We start from the raw sequence: 17821 nt of genomic DNA on the forward strand, positions 1-17821 counted from the left end.
GGTCTGACAGACAGAGCTCGAAATACAAAAATGAGATATAATCCATAGAAGTTAAAAAAAATAGTACTCTGCAGTTAAATATCATATTTTGAGATTTGATATTAATTTTACTTAATTTTAATTATAGTATTTTCTCTGGCTAAAAGTGTTTTATTAGATAAAGTTTTTATGTTCCTATGGTGGTAAAGATTTATCATGGGTTTTAAAGTAAAAGAGTTTTGCCAATTTTAGAAACCTATAACTGTACACAAATTTTGAAACTTTGGTTGAATTAGACATCTAAAATGAAGCTAGTAAATTTAGATTCTTAAGATTCTTATAAACATTAGTCTTAGGTTTATGTGATACAAAGGGTAACTCTTTTTCCATATTTTCATTGTTACACTAGTGGTTTGGCAAGTTTTTTATTAGTATACAAGCGTTAAAGAAGCCTAGAAACTGGGAATGGTTGCGCTCTTGAGTCTACATCTAATGGATGTGATAAGCCAGCTGCCTAGGGAAGTACCTGGGAACTGTTAAGTATTCTTACTTGGTCCTCACCACAGCCTTATGAGATGATGGATATAATTTCCCCCATTTAACAGATTAAGGGATTTTTGTTCAGGGACATTGACTTGCCTGAGGTTTCACACCCAACCAGTAAGTGTATGAAGAACCCACATCCTGTCAATGCTTTTTTTCTGTACTGTGGTGTTTCTGAATTCTAGACTAGATTAGGATCTTCTCAGTTCAAAGCAGGAAACCTTGCTGAAATCTAAAGAAACTAGGATATAGTGTCAGGAAAAATGCAAATTGTAAAGGGTAAACTTGGATCATGTTTCCTTATCTGAAGAAGTGGTGTATATAAAGAGTCTGGAGGAGGAGAGCTCAAAGGAGTCATCAGGTTTTTCTGAGGCTTTAATGAAATAGCTTTCTCAAAGTGCGTCTGTCTTTGCCTGGATTCTGTGCTTGTCCAGCAACCTTCCATTACTAATGAGTGGTCCCAGGACAGGGTTCCTATCATCAGTGGGTGGGATCAGTGTTCTGTTGTACACATTTAGTCTCCAGTGCATTTGTTTAAGCAGGAGTCAGTTCCCAGAAGCTTGGTGGTTCTTGGTGTCCTTGTCAGTCTGCATTCCTGGACCAGAGAAGCTGATGATAAGACCCTGCCCCTATTTAGCCAACCTCCATGCTACCTTAAGGCCCTATCCGATTGGCCTTTCTCTCAAGACCACCTCTTGTTCTAGTTGGACGGTCTATAATGTCAAAAACCCGCGAAAGTACCCTTCTGAGAGAAATACTAATCAAAATAGTAATTTGTGGGGAGACTTGTTAAATTGTTTAAATTATTGGCAGGATGATCCATCTGCTATGGATTTTGTCACCTCTGCGGCAAACCTCAGGATGCATATTTTCAGTATGAATATGAAGAGCAGATTTGATATAAAATGTAAGTTGTTTGTACTTCACTTGCATCACTGAAATCTCAAAGTTGTGGTTTTTTTTTTTTAACAGCTCAACATACTCATTTTTTTTTTCTTTCCAGCAATGGCAGGGAACATCATTCCTGCTATCGCTACTACTAATGCAGTGATTGCTGGGTTGATAGTATTGGAAGGACTGAAGATTTTATCAGGAAAAATAGACCAGTGTAGAACAGTGAGTATTTCTATTTGTATTTTTTATTTATCCTCTTTTTAAAAGTAATTTATAAAAAGGACATTAAACAATGTTTTAAAACAATAAAATTGGTTTAAAGCAATGGAAAAATAATTGTTCTAATTACCTTGTAAGTACATGTTTAAGCTTCCTGGAAATTAACAAAAAGGAAAAAAAACAGCTTTTAAAGTTTTTGTCTAATAAATGGAAACAAGCTAATTGGCTTGTAACATTTCCAATTTTACTGAATTCTTGGAGGAATTCATTGTGGGGTCCTTATACTAAGAAGTTTTTGGCCGGGCGCGGTGGCTCACGCCTGTAATCCTAGCACTCTGGGAGGCCGAGGTGGGCGGATCCTTTGAGCTCAGGAGTTCGAGACCAGCCTGAGCAAGAGCGAGACCCCATCTCTACTAAAAATAGAAAGAAATTATATGGACAGCTAAAAATATATATAGAAAAAAAAAATTAGCCAGGCATGGTGGTGCATGCCTGTAGTCCCAGCTACTCGGGAGGCTGAAGACAGGAGGATCCCTTGAGCTCAGGAGTTTGAGGTTGCTGTGAGCTAGGCTAATGCCACGGCACTCACTCTAGCCTGGGCAACAGAGTGAGACTCTGTCTCAAAAAAAAAAAAAAAAAAGAAGTTTTTTTAGTTGATGTCTTCAATTGTAAGAGTTCTGTGTGGTTTTTAAATTTTACTTGGTCATTTTTTCTTTTCTTTTTCTTTTTTCTTAAGATAAGGAATCTTACTCTGTCACCCAGGCTGGAGTGTCGTGGCGTTATTATAGCTCAGTGCAACCTTAAACACCTGGGTTCAAGTGATTCTCCTGCCTCAGCCTCCCAAAGTGCTGAGATAACAGGCTTGGGCCACCACACCTGGTCTTGCTTAGTCATTTTATAGTCCCTGTTCTTCAGTCATTCTTTTCAATCTTTATTATTTTAAAGTCATTTTATATTTTTTGATGATGTTTTTTAATGTCTGAAATCTTTATGGGTGAGTGTACTGTCATTTCTTCTAGATCTCTTTAATGTGTATTAGAATTTTTGTCTGTGATAATTCCATTGGAGGTGTATTTTTTCAACAAATATTTGTGTTTACTTATATTTGGGTGCTTCAGGCAGTACCAATGCAGGAGCACTTTTATATTTTCAGCTTTAAGATCTTCAACCCATGTATATATTCAGACAGCAAATCTACATGAGCCCTATCTTATTCTAATGAATTATATGGGAAAATATTTCCCCCCTCCACTAAACACCAAGGTTAAGATAATTTTTCTTGCTATTTCTAAGGGAAACATAGTTTTCTCCTCTTTACTCTTTTCCCCTTTCAGGTTGTTGATTTTATGTCGGGGTCCCCTATTTTAACAGTTCCTACATTGGTGGAGGATGGGCTAGCTTTTTTTTTTTTTTTTTTTTTTTGAGTCAGAGTCTTGCTCTGTTGCCCGGGCAAGAGTGCTGTGGCGTCAGCCTAGCTCACAGCAACCTCAAACTCCTGGGCTCAAGCGATCCTCCTGCCTCAGCCTCCGGAGTAGCTGGGACTACAGGCATGCACCAGCATGCCCGGCTAATTTTTTCTATATATTTTTAGTTGTCCAGCTAATTTCCTTCTATTTTTAGTAGAGATGGGGTCTTGCTCTTGCTCAGGCTGGTCTTGAACTCCTGACCTCAAGCGATCCACCCGCCTCGGCCTCCCAGAGTGCTAGGATTACAGGCATGAGCCACTGTGCCTGGCCGGTTTATTTCTTAAAACTAACACCACTTGGATGTTCTTGGATTCCTGCTTTCACTCTGTTTTTGAGTTTGTGTACAAAGATGCTTTGCTTTCTTAACCAGCTCAAAAAAAGTTCCCAAAAAATATTGTAGCGAATACTTTGGCTGTTGTTTATGTTCTCCTTTTTAATGTTGAAATAGAAGGACCCATTTACTTTCAAGAATTTCTAAAAAATATCTAGTCTGCATTGGTACACTTATTTTTCAGTGCCATTATTGATGCACTCTTTTTTTTGTTATTGTTTTATTTTATTTTATTTTTTTATTAAAAAACGGTGTTCAGTTGTCTTTTTTTGTTGTTGAGACAGAGTCCCACTCTGTCACCCTAGGTAGAGTGCAGTGGCATCATTGTAGCTCACTGCAACCTCCAACTCCTGGGCCCTAAGTCATCTTTCTGCCTCAGCCTCCCAGGTAGCTGGGACTGCAGGTGCTTGCCACAACACCTGGCTAATTTTTCTATTTTTAGTAGAGATGGGGTCTTGCTCTTGCTCAGGCTGGTCTTGAGCCCCTGAGCTCAAACGATCCTCCCATCTTGGCCTCCCTTGGCTAGGATTACAGGCATGAGCCACAGCATCCGGCCTTAATTTCTACCTTTTTATAGCAGCCTAAATTATCTTATGGCTATAGTATCCTTTTGAGCTCACAATAGTTATTATTGAACTTACAAAAGTGTCACTATTTCCTGTAACATCCTTCTGGTTTCTTTTTTTTTTTTTTTTTTTTTTTTTTTGTTGAGACAGAGTCTCACTTTGTTGCCCAGGCTAGAGTGAGTGCCGTGGCGTCAGCTTAGCTCACAGCAACCTTAGACTCCTCGGCTTAAGCGATCCTACTGCCTCAGCCTCCCGAGTAGCTGGGACTACAGGCATGCGCCACCATGCCCGGCTAATTTTTTCTATATAGATTTTTAGTTGTCCATATAATGTCTTTCTATTTTTAGTAGAGACGGGGTCTCACTCAGGCTGGTCTCGAACTCCTGACCTTGAGCGATCCACCCGCCTCGGCCTCCCAGAGTGCTAGGATTACAGGCGTGACCTTCTGGTTTCTTTGCCTGCTCAGCTCCATCCTAGTCTTGGATTTGTTGATACTATATGTCTGGATTTCATTTGTTCACCTTTATAAATAAATACCAGGACAGATTAATAATGTTAGCCTGGATATTAATAGTGATAGCATTTTTTTTTTTTTTTTTTTTTAAGACAAGGTCTTCCTCTGTTACCTAGGCTGGAGTATAGTGGCACAATCATAGCTCATAGCTGTAACCTCAAACTTCTGGCCTTAAGAGATCCTCATGCCTCAGCCTCCCAAAGTGCTAGGATTACAGTCATGAGCCACCATGCCCAGCCTGTATCTCAGCTTTATGTGTTCTGCTGACATTTGTTCTGTTTGTATTGAATTTTGGTGGTGTTCTCCAAACTTTGTAGTATTGGTAGTAGAAACTTGGGGCTTTTCTTAATTTCAGTGTAATTTTTGTATTTGCCTTTATTCTTAATTTTTTTTTATTTGGATATTAGAGAAATGGTAAATAGGTATGTAAGCTGCCGGAAATACATTATTTTTCCCTAGTTATATAAATGTTATTATAATAATCAGAAAGTTGGGAAAGAAAGGCAGTCACTTTGGTTCTAGACATCCGTGAAAGCATGATCATTAATTGGAGAAATGAGTGTATTGGTCTTGCAAGAGGTTTCTTAAAGTTGTTAAGAATAACCACTAGGAAGTATACCCAGTAGCTGATCTAATGATGGTACCAGAGACTAGTATGGCTATGCCCTTACTTTTGCGGAATTAGGTTGCAGAAGGATGTGCAGTCTTGTATTATACAAGGAGGTGTCTTTGCAGTAAGCCCAGCCTTTTACATGGTAGCTGATTAGAAAAGAAAGTCAGAATACCAGGCGCTTAAGAAAGTCATGATTGTCATGATTTTCCTGATGCTTTTTGCCCTCTAGAAGGGAATATTTACTGGATGTGCAATAAACAACATTTCAGATTGTAATGGTGTATACAAGTGTAACATACATTTTTGATTTCTCCATGTTTTTTTTGCCTCCAAAGATTTTTTTAAATAAACAACCAAACCCACGAAAGAAACTCCTTGTGCCTTGTGCACTGGATCCTCCCAACCCCAATTGTTACGTATGTGCCAGCAAGCCAGAGGTGACCGTACGGCTGAATGTCCATAAGGTGACTGTTCTCACCTTACAGGATAAGGTAAGTGCAAGGGCTGGTTCTCTTTTCCTTTAAAAAAAAAAAAAAAAATTCAAGTTCCCTTTTCTTTTTATACTATTGCTGTGATAACAACTAAGGTAATTACTCTGAAAGCTTCTGGCTACTGAAGTATGTTGTTGCTCCAGTGTCCTGGGTTACTCCACCATTGGGATTCCTGGAGGCTTTTCGGTCTGTGGTTCCAGAATATGTGCCTCATATCCCAGAAAGGAATAGATGTATTTGGCTGGAATATGTACCACAGGCAGCACAGCAGTGGCACAGTATCAAGACAAGGAGAAGACTTCTTTGCTCTTTGTTTCCCAGATAGTGGGTATATTCTATAATTTTTGATCAGAGGTATCCTTGAATGGTCCTGGCTATAGCAGTGAACACATACGTATTTGCACTCAGTGAAGAGTTTTGCATTTCCAGTAGAGCAAAGCCCCAATTGCTAGCTTCGTATCAAAGGGTAGGGGTAACATGCAGAGTTTTGGGTTCTCTGGATTATGAACAGTGCCCACTCCCACCAAATTAGGGGTCTCTTGTCAATCATTTCTGAGGTCTGAGTTGAGGCTTTGCGATGATACATGCTTATCTAATATGACCTGGTTCTGATGTAGTAAGTTAGTCCCTGAGGCATTTGCACACTTGTATTAACCTTTAGAGCTGGAGTGAGGGAATTGAGAGTTTAGGATATGGTTTGCTCCTTAGGTTCCTCCTAAGTTGGCTAGATTATAGTTCATGAGGTAAGTTTTTTGTTTTGGGGTGGTTTTGTGGTGTGTTGTTTTTTTTTTGTTTGTTTGTTTGTTTTGTTTTGTTTTTTTTTTTTTGGTTTTGTCACTTTCCATTTTGGGATCACTTTGGATTGTTCCTCTGTGTCCATCATAAGGCTGCAAATTTACATACCTCCTGAGAGGGGGCATAGGCCTTTTCCCAAGGGGAAATGCTGCTTTGAGAGTGAATGGTCTTTCTCCCAGAACTAGTTACACGGGGCAGATTGGTTTGAGCTCAGGTTTTGACCAGGGAAGCAGCAGGTCCAGCAGAGGGTGGTTGCCTCACTTTCTTTCCTAGGAATTAATTATCTTTAGTATCTACAGATTCCTGAGCTTAAAGGCGATTCTTCTATTTGTAGGGTAATTAGACCTAAAGAGAGTTTCTCCATTCTTTTTTTAGAAGCAGGTAGGATTTAACAGAATATTATCACTTCTAAATGAATCTTGGAATTTAAAGAGAGAAGGCATTTGGAATGGGGGAGGTTATATGAGAATCGGGTTAATGAGCAATTTTTCCATCAGACATCCGCCATTCATTACAGGGTTGGCACAGACTGAGATTAAATATGTCAAGTATGTAGCTCGCTACCTAATCTGCAGGGAAAGACAAAAGAGCAAGAGCCGGTCATGGAATTCTCAGTCCCCTATTTGGAGGAAGTTTGATCTGAAGTGCATCAGTGCTCAGATGTAGGGATGGAACACTGGTGAATCCCCATGGCTTTCCTGCTTGCCTTAAGGGATCTTAAAGAATGATTCGGTCCCTTTCCAATAATGGGGGAAGTAAGAGCTTTTATAGAAAAGAAACCTAGGGTTTTTTATGGTCTTCAGTTACCTTTATTAATATTTTGAATCTGTTGTTTTTTTGTTTTTTGTTTTTTGTTTTTTTGTAGATAGTGAAAGAAAAATTTGCTATGGTAGCACCAGATGTCCAAATTGAAGATGGGAAAGGAACAATCCTAATATCTTCAGAAGAGGGAGAGACAGAAGGTATTACATATTGCATTTATTCACTCCCCTCATTTGGGTGGAGACTGCCTAAAAGGAGGAGTGCACATTAGTTTATCCATTGACTGTATCTGTTATTCAGTGATAGGGACAATGTTTGGTCATGGAGGTGCTCTTCCAAGGTGGCATTGCCTTGGTAGGGTCACCACAGTTCCAGATTTCAGAACTCTATGTTGTCGGGGTATCGCAGGGACTATTTCCCAATAACCCAGTACGCAGATGCTGACAATTTTCAGTGACTGCGGTGCTCCTGTCCACTTCCAAGGAGGCTTCTGGCCTGTGTCATGGATCCTGGGAGCTAAATTAGTGATCAGAAGACTTGAGAAGACTGTTCTAGCTGTTAAATCAGAGTGAAGAGAGTAATCTGAAGTTTTGGGGGGTTTGGTCCAAGAATGGGGAAGCCCTGATTGCCTTCTCCTACTGCATAGCAGAAAGTATTGCTAAAGATCAGTGCCCAGTTTTGGCTTTTTCATCTTGCCTTTCAAAAGTTCAAGCAGGTCACCATTTTGTTAGTGCATTTGTGATACAAAGTGCAATACATTTGATTCTGTTAAAGCTTTTTTGATGAGAATTGCATTGTAGTTATTCCTCCTTTAAATACACTAGTTGGTCTGATTGGACTTGGAAGTTCTTACACATACCTCTGTTGCTGTTGTAGCTCATGTCTTGGGTTGCCGTTGCAGCTGATTTCTCCACGTCCCAATTTTTGCCAGATACCATTGCTTTCAAAGGTTCAAGGCACTGTATATTGCCGCATTTGTACCTATTTATCCAGTGGTCATTTATTCAGTATATTTTGCCAGATCCTCTTGGAGATTCAGATGTCAAGCCTTGTTTAAATTAAGGTTTACTGTCAGGATTTTTCTTGGTTGTAGTTGCTTATTGAGAAATTATTTGGGATATTAGGTCATCTGTAATCGGAGGCCATGTTTTGGCTGAGTGATACTCTATTCTGGGAGTCTAGTTGAATGGTTAAGCCCCATGGTAGCCAGCTGACTTCACCAAAAAAAAAAAAAAAAAAAAAATGTCCATGATTATATGCTGTCCACTTAGTTCTAACCAGCTTTTTCAAATGTTAGCTTAAAAATGGAAACTGGTCAGGAATCTCAGTGGTTTAAAATGTAGCCCTTTTCCGTAAAATACGTGTGCTACAGAGGATGCTACAGCATTTATTTAAATATGTTTGGAGTTTTGTATTATATGCATAGTCTTAGGTATTCATAAATCAAGGATAAGTAAGACAGCAGTCCTTGGTTTGAAGTGCTTTGCAACCTGGAAGGAGAGGGAGAGATTATCACCAGGGGGATTTAGTAGTCTAGTACAGGGCTGTGCACTGGGAGGTATGCAGATGAAGCAGAAATGACATGTGGAAGATAAAACTAGAGCTATAGAAAGAGCGTGTACAAGCTATGAACTGAGGGAAAATATATTTAGCTTTGTGAAGGGAGCGGGAAGGCACAGGAGGAGGAGGACTCTTGGTTCAGAAGAAATAAGGACCCTCTGGGCAGAAAAGGGAACATCTGCATTTGGACAGAATGAGCAGCATTTACAAAGGTGTGAACTTGTAAAACAACCTAAACGGTTTTGGGAATAGCCAGTTATTTGGTTTCACTGGAAGATGGGATGTCTCGGGGTTGGCAGGGCCGGTGAGGTTGGAGGACTTTCTATGTCATGGTAGTGTCTCTTCCTCCTCTCACTTGCCCTCTCCCCTCCTGCCTCCTGAGGGCCCAGTATTTCACTGCCACCAGAGTGTAAAAGTAATGTGGTTCAGTACAGTCTGCAGAGTGTGTATTAAAAAGGGTGTGAGGGTAGAGGCAGGGAGCCAGTTAGGGAGAAAAAGAATGAGAGATTTTAACTAAGGCAGAGGCAGATGACAGATTTGAGATTTGCAAGGTCAGAATTTGAAGTACAGATGAGGAGTCCCATCGTTAGGCCTTTATAGGACCATTGCCAGGACTCTGGCTTCAGAGATGGTGCTAATTCTCAAAATAAGAACCCACATTAACTGGTTCTGTTTTGAAGATGGTGCTTCTAAGTTTGTAGTCAGTGGAGATGTATGAAAAGGCTTGGAGATGGAAGTTTGGGTAGGAAATAGTCTCCAGGGACATTTCAGATAGATTAAAAAGTCAAATCAAGGGCTGGGCATGGTGGCTCATGCCTGTAATCGTAGCACTCTGGGAGGCCGAGGTGGGCAGATTGCTCAAGGTCAGGAGTTCGAGACCAGCCTGAGCAAGAGTGAGACCCCGTCTCTACTAAAAATAGAAAGAAGGCCGGGCGCGGTGGCTCACGCCTGTAATCCTAGCACTCTGGGAGGCCGAGGTGGGCGGATCATTTGAGCTGAGGAGTTCGAGACCAGCCTGAGCAAGAGCGAGACCCCATCTCTACTAAAAATAGAAAGAAATTATATGGACAGCTAAAAATATATATATAGAAAAAATTAGCCGGGCATGGTGGTGCATGCCTGTAGTCCCAGCTACTCGGGAGGCTGAGACAGGAGGATCACTTGAGCTCAGGAGTTTGAGGTTGCTGTGAGCTAGGCTGACGCCACGGCACTCACTCTAGCCTGGGCAACAGAGTGAGACCCTGTCTCAAAAAAAAAAAAAAAAAATAGAAAGAAATTATCTGGACAGCTAAAAATATATATAGAAGAAAATTAGCCGGGCATGGTGGCACATACCTGTAGTCCTAGCTACTTGGGAGGCTGAGGCAGAAGGATCACTTGAGCCCAGGAGTTTGAGGTTGCTGTGAGCTAGGCTGATGCCACGGCACTCTAGCCCAGGCAACAGAGCAAGAGTCTGTCTCAAAAAAAAAAAAAAAAAGTCAAAACAGGAAATAAATCTGGAAACGAGCTAGAAGAAACTTTCAATATTTTGGGGGTGTCGAGGTAGGGAAAACCTTTCTAAGTATTTTCCTTACAAACATTAAAGAAATGATAAGCCATAAAAAAGGATTATGGTACTGAAAAGTGAAATTATGTAGGAAATTATACCCTTTAAAACATGACAATCAGAATTTAAAGTACATTATGTTGTTTTTTTTTTTTTTTTTTTTTTTTTTGAGACAGAGTCTCACTCTGTTGCCCAGGCTAGAGTGAGTGCCGTGGCGTCAGCCTAGCTCACAGCAACCTCAAACTCCTGAGCTCAAGCGATCCTCCTGTCTCAGCCTCCCGAGTAGCTGGGACTACAGGCATGCACCACCATGCCCGGCTAATTTTTTCTATATATATATTTTTAGCTGTCCATATAATTTCTTTCTATTTTTAGTAGAGATGGGGTCTCGCTCTTGCTCAGGCTGGTCTCGAACTCCTGAGCTCAAACGATCCGCCCACCTCGGCCTCCCAGAGTGCTAGGATTACAGGCGTGAGCCACCGCGCCCGGCCTAAAGTACATTATGTTGTTTACCTGGTACTGGCACTAGGGATGCAGGTCAACAGATTCTAGACAGTCTACGGACTGAGAGTTGTGAGGAGGGAGTATAAATTGGGAGCAAGATGAAGAATCAGTTTTGTATAAGATTTGAACACTTTTATAGGCCGGGAGAGAAGAGCATATGAACAATCAGGAGAGGAAGGATAATTAAGGCAGAAAAGTCCTAGAACTGGAGGGACGGAGGGTGGCTGGGGGAGAATGTAGTGACACTAAAAGTTCAATTGGGGGGTTGGTTCTTTATTAGAGTATTTAGAATTTATTGAAAAATGAAAAATCCATTCAAATAAGGTTTTATTTTTGAGTTGTACAATTTACTAAAATGTTTACTGAGGTTGTCACAGATAACCTCTTGGCAAGTAGAATATATTTCAGACAACTGTAAAAGTTGCCTCTGACTCTTCCAGGACTCCAGAATTAATTTCGTTTTAATGGGAAAAAGTTCTCAGAATTTCTCACAGTTTGGTGCCCTTGAAGTAGTTTTGGTAGTTGAGTAAATTCCTAAGAGCCTAATATTTTAGTGTATTAGTTTGCCAAGGCTGCCGTAACAAATACCACAGCCTGGGTGGCCTAAGCAATAGAAATTTATTTTCTCACACTTCTGGAGGCTAGAGGCCCAAGATCAAGGGGCTGGCAGGTTTTGATTCTTCTGGAGGCTTCTCTCCTTGGCTTGCAGATGGCCACCTTTTTGCTGTGTCGCTACATGGCCTTTCCTCTGGGGGTGCACAACCCTGATGTCTGTGTCCAAATTTCCTCTTTTTATAAGGACACTGGTCAGATTGGATTAGAGCACACCCTATTGGGCCCATTTTAATTTAATCACCTCTTTAGAAAGACCCGTCTCCAAGTAACAGTCACATTTCTGAGGTACTGGGGATTAGGGTTTAAACCTTTCAATTTTGGGGAGACCCAGATGAACCTGTAACAGGGGTTTAGCTTTTTAAAAACTAAATCAGGCCGGGCGCGGTGGCTCACGCCTGTAATCCTAGCACTCTGGGAGGCCGAGGTGGGCGGATCGTTTGAGCTCAGGAGTTCGAGACCAGCCTGAGCAAGAGCGAGACCCCATCTCTACTAAAAATAGAAAGAAATTATATGGACAGCTAAAAATATATATAGAAAAAAAAATTAGCCGGGCGTGGTGGTGCATGCCTGTAGTCCCAGCTACTCGGGAGGCTGAGACAGAAGGATCGCTTGAGCTCAGGAGTTTGAGGTTGCTGTGAGCTAGGCTGACGCCACGGCACTCACTCTAGCCTGGGCAACAGAGTGAGACTCTGTCTCAAAAAAAAAAAAAAAAAAAACTAAATCAGACTGTTCCATGAAGATATAACTAAAGTATCTAAATTCCTTTCACATTTCCTAGCTAATAATCACAAGAAGTTGTCAGAATTTGGAATTAGAAATGGTAGCCGGCTTCAAGCAGATGACTTCCTTCAGGACTATACTTTATTGATCAACATCCTTCATAGGTAGGAACTATCAATATTTTTAAGTGTAAGAAATTATTTGAATATATAAACCAGAAAAAGTGGAGGAAAAAATGTTTTCTTACTCTTAAACCCTGCTGTTCATTTGAAACTGCATGGTCTATTTGCTCAAGTTGGCCACAGAGTTCCCTAAAGTTTGACCTGCGGAAAAATTTTGGGATTGAGAAATAAAAGGGATGAGCAAAAAATGGCCGGTAACTCATCAGTGGAGGCTGATCAGAAAGACCTAGTGTGTAGGCCTTTGAATAGCTCTACTCAGAAGTGAATTCATTTCAGTAATTGGACTGAAATAAACTTTTCAATTATTTTTAAAGTTCCCTAGGAGAAGGAAATATTTCTCCCACAAAACAAATAATTTTATTTGTGATTTTGTGACAATAACAAAAGAATATTAAGAATTATCCTGTACAGATTTCTGAGTAATGTATTTTTTCTTTTATTTGATTTTACTTCCTGATGACTTAAAAAAAAGAAACACAGTACTTGCTTTATAGAATACATATATAGCACAGTTAAAGTATAAATGGTCCTCCACTTTGATGTTCATGTGTTGAGCAAGGTGCATTTTTGTACATGCTCATTGATACCATTAAACTGCACCCTGACTTAGGAATTTTAACAAACATAAATGGTTGCAGTGGTGCTGCCACCTGCATACAGTTGTTTTGCCAGTGTTGCCATCTGTATACAAACATACTGTTTGTGGTTGTTGGGAGGGAACTACGTTTTGTCCTTGATTTATAAAAAGCATAAAATGACAGAACAGCTGAATGTGGGTTATTAGTAAGAAGTGTAAGTTTCAGAGTTACATCATAGAGTCAAAGGCAGATAACTTTATGGTCTCCAGCCTCATTTGGACACCAACTGGATGTAAGTGGTGTGCTTGTGTTCAGTGTGAAAGAAGTCAGTGAAAGGACATGTACAATAAAGTGGAAATGTCACGTGGTGTCTAAAAGAGGAAGCATAATTAGGGGTTTTTTAATCATATTTTTTAGCTCTCTGGGAACAGAACCCCACCTTAAAACATGTAAGTCTTTTGTTTGACTTTCATGCATTAAACTTTCAAACCTGTTTTTGGGAACGTACTTATAAAAGCAGGGTGCTACCTGTAAAGATGGGCCCAGAAACCAGGTAACCCTACCCCTAAAAACACCAATCACTGTGGTCAAGATCAGGTTATGAGTATAGTGTGTGGAATTTTTTGACATAGTAGCTGAAGAAATAGTCTGCTTTAGCAATAAAATTTATTTAGCTGTTTTTTCTTTTAAAGCCTTTTCCTGATTTGAAGATGCAATGGTTTGACCATTTCAGCTAGAGTTTTGAATTATCACAAAAATCTATTGTGTATAGTCTTTTTTATTATAATTTTATTATAATTAATATTATAAAAAGTAAGACTCTAAATACTTGGTGTGTATGTAGTGTATACTTTGAGCTTTGGGGAGCAGTATGTCTCTGGTGCTCCTTTGCTCTGTAAATAAGTCATGGCACTAGTCCTGTTTCCTAATGTGTGATTCTCTCACAGTGAAGACCTAGGAAAGGATGTTGAATTTGAAGTCGTTGGTGATGCCCCAGAAAAAGTGGGGCCCAAACAAGCTGAAGATGCTGCCAGAAGCATAACCAATGGCAGTGATGACGGAGCTCAGCCTTCCACCTCTACAGGTGAGTCGTGGCCCCAGCCAGCAAATTGTAAATTGCCCGCCAAGTGAGAGTATGGAGAAACAAACTGATTATTTTATGAATGTTGACCGTACAGTAAAAATCCATAAAACTACTAGAGATGTGTATTAGTTTGAATGGATTTTTATGAGGGAACTTTGGGTATATTAACCCTGAAGACATTTAAGAGTGGGGGAATGTGTGTGTGTGTGTCTGCCGTGTATGTATGTAAGTAAAGACAGGGTCTCACTAGTTGCTGAGGCTGGTCTCGAATTCCTAGCCTTAAGTGATCCTCCCACCTCGGCCTCCCAAAGCGCTGGGATTACATGAGTGAGCCCCCATGCCCAGCTGGGGTAGATTCTTATAGAAAATAGAAATGCTTATTTTTTGTTAATCGGTTTTTACAACTGGAAATGTCAGTTTACTAGTGCCCAAAGTGAGTTCAGTCTAGGTAGTAGTAGTTTGGGATTTTGTATTCCTGTTTTATTTAGGAGCAACAAATCTCAATGCATCTGACTATTTTGAGTAAACATGCTTGGTGAGTATGGAATTTTAATATTTTAGGTTTCCTCATAACCAGTGTGACTTGGTGGAGTGCACCAGAGAGATCTGTTCTCCTAGTTTCCAGTGCTGGTACTTGGGGCTTTTCCAAGTAACTGATTTTCGACTGTGTGCTGATTTGAATGTTTATTCCCCTCCCCTTTATTCTTTTGTTAGGAAATTGAGGTTACCAATTTTTTACTTCTCTATTTCTGTGTCTGTGGCATTCTTTAGATTATGTTTGCTCTTGGTTCTAACGTTCTCTTGAGAGTTTAGGAGACAGACTTTTAGAGTGTGGTCCACCAAGGGGGGGCATTGGTTCATGACCTGTTTTTCCCCACTGAAACTAGAAAGGTTCATCATCCTCTTTAAGGAAGAGGCTATGGTAGTTTTTTTAAAAATCACAATTTGAAGTATGTATTCATTCATTGATCATCTACTGTGGGTAGGTTTCAGAGGTTACGGCAATGAATTAGGTGTTCTGCCTTTGATATTGGTGGAGGGGGAGATGAAACCACCTTCAGTGTGAGGTTAAGCGTGTGAACTGTGGAGCTGTACCGCATGGGTTTGGATCCTGGCCTCGTCCTCTGCCACTGTGTGAGCTTGGGAAGTCAGTCTCTCTGTACCTTGGGTTCCTTTTCTGGAAAATGGATAATAATGTTATCTTCTTTATAGGGTTGTTGTGATGATTAAATGAGTTGTTATATGCAAAGTGCTCAGAACAGTTCCTGGCACATTGTAAGTGCTATATTTTGTTGTTGTTGTTAACCATCACTGCCATTATTAGAATATGCACCCTCCACTTTTCTGTTGGAGAACGTAGAGATAGAATCAAGGAAGTTTAATGATAACTTTGAGTAAATAATGCTTGTTACAATTTTTTGTTTTGATTAGAAGAGAAATAGGTGCTTGTTATAAAACATTTTAAACAGTATGGAAATACGTAATGTGTAAAGTGAAGAATCCCTAAGGGTAGCCATTCTTAAGGTTGGTGTATATTAGAAGAGTTAGCTTTCAATTACATAAAATATTGGTGAACCCCTAATAACTCCCACACTTGTAACCATTTTTTTCTTTTTTTCTGAAATAAGCACAAGAGCAAGATGATGTGCTCATAGTTGATTCAGACGAAGAAGGTTCTTCAAATAATGCTGACATCAGTGAAGAAGAGAGAAGTCGCAAGAGGAAATTGGATGAGAAAGAGAATGTCAGTACAAAGAGGTCACGTATGGAACAGACAGAAGAGCTTGATGATGTTATAGCATTAGATTGAACAGAAATGCCTCTTGACAGACCCTCTTATTACATTAGCTTATCTGGGCAGAACCAGATTATTTGTTATGTCCTTTGTTCCAAAGGGAAAAAAATTGACACCAGTGACTTTAAAAATGATTGTGCTCCCTTTGAAAGCATTCATTTTGCTAGAACTGTTAGAAACATTATGGTATGCTGTATTGAAAGTAGGAATAGACTTTTAAAACCCTTTGAACAAAGTGTGTGCATAACCAGTCATGAGATGAAACAACACGATGCATGTTGCCTTTTTAATGTAAATATCCTTAGGTATCATTTAATAGTTTCAAAATATTGTGGTTTAGTAAAGTTGATACCTGGTTATAAATATTATGCCTTTATTTTTGGCTAGAAGAAGAATTATTTTTAGCCTAGATCTAACCATTTTCATACTCTTAACTGACTGAAACAGATTCAAAAAAGTATCAAGTGCTATGCATTGAAACTTGTTTTTAAATGTTAACTGGCACTATGTATATTAATGTAAAACAATGTTAATTTACTCAAGTTTTCAGCTTGTACTGCCTGGTATGTCTGTGTAAGAAGCCAATTTTTGTGTATTGTTACAGTTTCAGGTTATTTATATTTGATGTTTTGTAAAACTCAAATAAGACTATACTGTACTTATGGACCAAATAAATGGCATCTGCATACTTGTTACACATGCCTGCACAGTTCCTGTTTCTGCCGCCTTGAGTCGATGCGTTATAGTTACAGATGCAAGCATGCTGAATTCTTTCCAGTAAAAATAATTAGCTCTTAAAGGGTGAGAAGGTTTAAAAGATCTCTACTGTTTGCCATAAATGAGTACTTTCTAAAATAAAGCTTCTGCTAGGTGCAGTGGCATGCGCCTGTAGTCCCAGCTAGTTGGAATGCTGAGGCAGGAGGGTCACTTGAGCCCAGGAGTTCAAGGCCAGCCTGGGCAACATAATGAGACCCTGTCTCTAAATAAGTAACTAATAAATAAAATAAAGCTGCTGATGGCAATGTTTTTAAAATTTGGATTGTCAACAGTTGGCATTTTATTGAGAACATGTAAGTGTTCTTTGCCTGGCCCTACTAACTTGGAGCCTTGGATTTGAGATACTGGAGAGGGAGTCTTTCCTTTCTGCTGTCTTTGTCTGGGTTGTGCCCTAGTTTACCAAGTCCCTTCCTGAGTGTACCATTCAGGGCCCAACTCCAGCCCACAACTTGCCAGACCAGTGTTGGGTGGAGCAGCACTCACATCTTCCTTGTCACAGAGCCTCGGCCCTTGGCATACTCTGATCACACACATGTGCCTTGTGTTTTCAGAGACCAGAAGCCCATTAAGCTGTTTCCCTCACTGTGTACCTGTGCCCTTGGTGTTTTGGGCAGCAGTCCTTTTATCTATCAACTAAGTTTCAAACTGATAATTCATTGCATTGTTCCTCTTTGTGTAATTCTTACTCTGCCATTCAGCTTATTAACTCTCACTCCTTGTTTTACACCATTTGTAAATTGAGCGTAAAGTACAGCTTTCAGAAAAATCATGTTGAATAGAGCCCTCAGGAACATGCGGCTCGAAGCCTTCAGTGTGGACTGACTTCCAGCTAGAGGGAACTGCTAGCAAGCTGGACCTCCATCCACAGCTCTGTGAGCCTGTGAGTTTCTCTCTGCTTTTATATTTTTAGGTGTTTAATTTTCCTCTAGAAAAAAAAATTTCAAGCTTACAGAACTATGTTAACAGATAAAATCAAATATCTTGGGATGCCATCTCAATTTAGGATTTTTTTTTTTTTTTTTGGGGAGACAGAGTCTCGCTCTATTGCCCGGGCTAGAGTGCCCTGTCGTCAGTCTAGCTCACAGCAACCTCAAACTCCTGGGCTTAAGTGATCCTACTGCCTCAACCTCCCGAGTAGCTGGGACTACAGGCATGTACCACCATGCCTGGCTAATTTTTTATATATATATATTTTTAGCTGTCCAGATCATTTCTTTCTATTTTCAGTGGAGATGGAGTCTCGCTCTTGCTCAGGCTGGTCTCGAACTCCTGACCTCGAGCAATCCT

The 17821-nt window shown here is 40.0% G+C and overlaps 1 protein-coding gene across 2 annotated transcripts in view; it reads left to right on the top strand.

The window, feature by feature from the left end:
• The window catches only part of UBA2 (ubiquitin like modifier activating enzyme 2), a 34355-nt gene extending 17966 nt beyond the window's left edge, over positions 1-16389 (top strand). The window contains exons 11-17 of one of the 2 annotated variants that reach the window (XM_069456833.1): positions 1336-1429; positions 1526-1638; positions 5461-5616; positions 7277-7373; positions 12177-12282; positions 13826-13962; positions 15591-16389. In XM_069456833.1, the coding sequence (XP_069312934.1) occupies positions 1336-1429; positions 1526-1638; positions 5461-5616; positions 7277-7373; positions 12177-12282; positions 13826-13962; positions 15591-15772 (885 nt within the window). In that variant the 3' untranslated portion in view covers positions 15773-16389. Of the gene's footprint in view, positions 1-1335; positions 1430-1525; positions 1639-5460; positions 5617-7276; positions 7374-12176; positions 12283-13825; positions 13963-15174; positions 15567-15590 lie in introns of those variants that run through there. The other variant, XM_069456834.1, reaches the window with a different exon arrangement.
• Positions 16390-17821: the final 1432 nt, after the last annotated feature.

This window comes from Eulemur rufifrons, chromosome 24, assembly GCF_041146395.1.
Source record: "Eulemur rufifrons isolate Redbay chromosome 24, OSU_ERuf_1, whole genome shotgun sequence".
NCBI lineage: Eukaryota > Metazoa > Chordata > Mammalia > Primates > Lemuridae > Eulemur > Eulemur rufifrons.